The sequence below is a fragment of the Melanotaenia boesemani genome, chromosome 4, assembly GCF_017639745.1.
Source record: "Melanotaenia boesemani isolate fMelBoe1 chromosome 4, fMelBoe1.pri, whole genome shotgun sequence".
Classification (NCBI taxonomy): Eukaryota; Metazoa; Chordata; class Actinopteri; order Atheriniformes; family Melanotaeniidae; genus Melanotaenia; species Melanotaenia boesemani.
Window position 1 is genome coordinate 36,466,433 of NC_055685.1, and position 4,469 is coordinate 36,470,901.

General features: G+C 40.1%; 1 protein-coding gene across 9 annotated transcripts in view; it reads right to left on the reverse strand.

Annotated features, from left to right (window-relative positions):
• Positions 1-4,469, reverse strand: part of LOC121638096 (zinc finger protein Helios-like) — a 41,641-nt gene that overhangs the window by 9,021 nt on the left and 28,151 nt on the right. For 6 of the 9 annotated variants that reach the window (XM_041982566.1, XM_041982565.1, XM_041982564.1 and 3 more), the window contains exons 3-4: positions 1,132-1,264; positions 242-307 (exon numbers count right to left, since the gene is read on the reverse strand). In XM_041982566.1, the coding sequence (XP_041838500.1) occupies positions 242-307; positions 1,132-1,264 (199 nt within the window). Of the gene's footprint in view, positions 1-241; positions 308-1,131; positions 1,265-3,505; positions 3,593-4,469 lie in introns of those variants that run through there. The other 3 variants (XM_041982568.1, XM_041982569.1, XM_041982570.1) reach the window with 3 other exon arrangements.

Consider the following 4,469-nt stretch of genomic DNA (forward strand, 5'->3'; position numbering starts at 1 on the left):
ACAATAATTAAATGTTAAAATCTCTTCATGGGCAACAAATCTCCAGGAAATCTTGACTTTTGTTCTTGCAAGGAGACAAACTGGCATAAATGATGATCAGCTATCAGCTCCACAAATTCCACACACAGATCTCGGGCTTTCCACACAGCACTTGGGGCAAGATGGAGGTTTCTGCAGGGGAATGAGTGCAAACTGATCATGCATGCTTTAGAGCAAAAGAGACAAGGACTCAGATACTCACGCGTCCCATCTTCCTCTAGGGAAGTTAACTCAGGATGCTTGTCTGTGCTCATGATCAGTAGATGTTCTGTGAAGAGGAACCACAATATTCGATGGATGAGAGATAATTTGGAAATGAAAGCAGGTCAAGTCAGATTTCAAAACTAAATTTGTTTGTTTAAAGTTTTTAGAACAAAGAAAAGCCTGTAACATCTGGCCAAGGTGGAATGGTTGCATGCATTCATCATATCACACTTTCTTTGACCTATATAGACTAATATAACTTTTCTGCTTATAAGACCCTCTTTTTTCTATTTCTATTCTTTACAGAGCATGTGAAGAAATAGAAGCAGCAGTTGCAGCTCACTGTTCCTGTTGGTTGGACAGTGTCAAAAAAAGTTTGCAAAAATAAGACTGGGTAAAAGTCCACGGTTGATTGCTCGACCCTGTCTCTACATTTAGCCTGATGAGAAAGACATGGTGTTCACTACACATGTATTTCCTGCTGGGTTTGTACACAGGAGCGAATGTAAAAAAGTTTTCCACTCACAGCAAAACAGAATCCCGTTCACACAGCGACTGTTTGACAAATGATCACAACGTGCACTTATAAAGATGCTGTAGAAACCTGTTATCACTTTTCTGTGAGTTAAAGTTTCCTTAAGTGGGAATAATTTAAACAGCTATGATCAGCAAAATAAATCAATAAATAAAATTTCTACATTTAGCAAAGTTTTCATAATTTCCAGAGATGTAAGTGCAGGGATAAAAACAAGGCAGCAGAAATCTTTCTCACACAGTTTAAATGAGACTGAAAAGCACATGTCTGCATGTTAAAGTCAAAAATGTCTCTTTGGTTTTGTTGGTGTTTAAAGTTAAATATAAGTCTGAGTGATGATGGTGTGATCTTACCTGTTATTTTTACTTTTGCACAGCACCAGAAAGAAGAACAGCTCTCACAGCAGGGGATTCCACACTCCACCACTGGACTTTCTCTGAATATGGAATATACGCAACGTGACCGTGTTGAATGTTGGAGCGATCCCTTAAAGGAACAGGAACTTTGAAACAAGGTGGAGCAACAGAGACTTCATGTGCAGCAAAGCAGCATAAACAATGACATGTAGAACGAGAAGGGTTACTGTTCACATCTCTCTTCACTCACAATAAACATGTATGATCTATGACTTATTAGTTTAATAAGTGAAACAAAGAAATAAATATGGGTTTGGTATCATTTTAGGAGGTCTGTGAGGTCCCTGACCTTTTTCAGTTTAAGGTGTCATAACTCCATCTTGTGGCCGGATCACAAAACTACTTTTTACACTGACTTCATCACTGTCTGAACCCATTTTCAGTCTGTTCGGTTTAGTTTAATGTCATGTATTTTGAATTTAAATACACTCATAGCTGCTTTCTGTGTGATTTTAGCACCGTGTATGTCCTTATATTGTCTGATGTTCTGTCTGTCCTTTTAATGTTCCGTATGGACAGAGACATCTGCTAAATAAGTACTGGAGAGTTAAATAGGTGTTTTTATAGGTAGGGAAGAGTTTCCTAATTCCTTTATTAAATTAGACTCAAATTAGCTCAGGCTGATTTCTGGACTTGGACTGGATTGACCTTGATTCTTTTCTTTTTCAGCCATTCTGTTGTAGATCTGCAGGTGTGTTTGGGATCATTGACCTGTTGCCAAGCCTTAGCTGTCAGATGGATGAATTCACATTTTTACTTTAAAATACTTTTGTATACAGAAGAGTTCATGCTGCACTTAATGACTACAAGAAATTCCAGTTGTGTAGCTGCAGAACAAGCCCAAATCATCATCCGTCCACCACCTGTTTGACAGGGTGATATGCAGTGTTTAGTTTTTGGTGCATTGTGACCAAACATCTCCACTTTGGTCTTGTCTCTCCAAAGGACATTGTTCCTTAAGTCTTGTAGTCTGTTCAGATGCAGCTTTGCAAACTTAAGCCGTGCTGCCATGTTCTTAAAGAGGCTTTCCTAGAACCACTGCAACCATAGGACCATACTTGTCCTATTCAGTCTTTTTCTAACTAGACTGTCATGAACTTTAACATTCAACATGGTAACTGAGGCCTTGAGAGTTTGAGATGTAGCTCTTTTTTTTTTTTTTTTGCAGTTTCTTTAGAGTATTGCAGTTTGACATTGTGTGAACCTGCTGGAACGTCCACTCCTGGGATGACTGGCAGCTGTCTTGAATGCTTTCCATTAGTGAATAATCTTTTTTTTTTATTATTAGTATAGAATGATGGACTCCAGATTGTTTGGAAATGGTCTTGTAACCCTCCCCAGATTGATGGTTCTGCAAAAATTGCTATTCTATGAACATTTCTTAAAACTTTCCTTGAATGCTCCAGACCAGAAAACTGCCCAAACATCTGCTTTTAAGTGGCAATCACACCGCAATAATAAATTAACCAACTGGATTTGGTTAGCAGCACCTGGCTGCTGCTTACCCTCTTTATCCCTATTGAAACAGTGAGGAGGTCCTACTTCTTCGCATACTAGTTCTGCCTTTTGGCGAAGACCTGATAAGGACCAGATGATTTTTCATTTGCTTCTGATATGGAAAAACCTTTTATTTCAAAGATGTTGCACTTTTGTTTTGTTTTTTTTAACGGCTGTAAGTTTGTAATGACACCAGCTGGCAAGCCACCATTTGTTTTGAAGTTAACTGCCAGTATAAACAGAGTGATTACAGCAAGACTGCTGATTTATTCTTTGTAAGGATGCCAGAGTCTAATTTCTTTTATACCATTCTACCATGGCATGAGGCATGGATGTGCTCTTTGAGTGACAATCTCCAAGTCCTGTCATAAATAATTCCCCATCCTTCTCTCTGCTCTGTTCTTGTAATCCTGCTATTCTTGGCAACAAATATGGGCAAAAGCATGAAAATGAAGATATAAAGAAAGAATTAAGTGTTTAAATGCATCTTTCAGTTACAAGTTACACAAAGAGCTCATTAGTACAAAACATTAATAACCACTGTTAACCTCAACCAACCCTTAAATGACACAATGAAACGCAGGGGCTCTCGTGATGGCCTGAGTTGCTTTAGTTGTTGTTATTACATTCAGTCAGCTCATTGAAGGGATTTATCAAAGGATAAGTTCTGCCTTGCTGTTACTCTGTGAGCTGAACGTGAAGCCACGTCTGAAGTTCTGAAGTCAAAACTTCAACACATACTTCATCATGTACAAGGCTGCGATGTGGAGGAACCTGGGCACCGTGAGAGCACAGCACACACTGCAGCGCCTACCTGAGTGGGCCTCGTAAAGCTTGGCTGCTGGCCACAGCTTGTCTATGGCAACCGGCCACCAGCCTGAAGAAAAAAGCTGAAAGAACGCACTCTCACAAAGGCATTACAATGCATGCTGGGTTTCCATGGCAAAGAAGAGGCAAAGGAACACGGGAGAAAAAAAAAACACGAGACATCAACCAATAAAAGCCATGATTCAGAACCTTACACACACAGGCAAACAAGAACAAAGTAATGAGCTGATTTAGAAATGACCAGAAACACAAATGCGTGATAAACTGTCCCTGCTGCGTAGTGATGTTAAAATATCCTGCAATCCCAGTGGTGGGAGGCTTTTTTAAGGACTAGTGGGGGCAGGGCAACAGGGGGAGAGGGGTATCCATTTGCCTTTTATAGCTGCCCTCTTCAGTCAGTTGCAAGAGAAAGAAAAAGAGATCTGGGAGTTGAAAAAATGAGGCAGGGAGGGGGAAACAATGGGAGAGACCTGACTGGCCACCCGTTGCACACACATGCATTCAAACACACACACAAACACACACTGTGAGAGAGCAGAGGTTGGTTGTCTGTGTGTTTTTGCACGTTTGGAGTTGATTAAAGCAGATTTTCTCCTTAATTTTTCTTTTTTAATTTTAAACTCAAATGTCTTACGTGGTTATCTGACAGAATGCAGATCAATTGCTGAGTGTGACTGTCACATGACATACAAACAATCAATTAAGTGGACTTTAAGAGTGAACAAATGAGCAGGAGATGAGTTTGTTTTTTATTTTTATCTCAGTGTGATCAGGATTGAGAGAGAACAAGTGAGGGAGAGCGAGTACAAGTTTGTGTGTCTGAGTGTGAGAGAGAGGGAGACAGAGGAGAGAGCTGTAGTCTGGCTTTTCTCCGCTGTGCCTTTCAGCTCCTCTCTCACTGTAGAGAGGCGTGTCCATGGACCAGTATAAAGTCCAAGGAGAGCTACTCG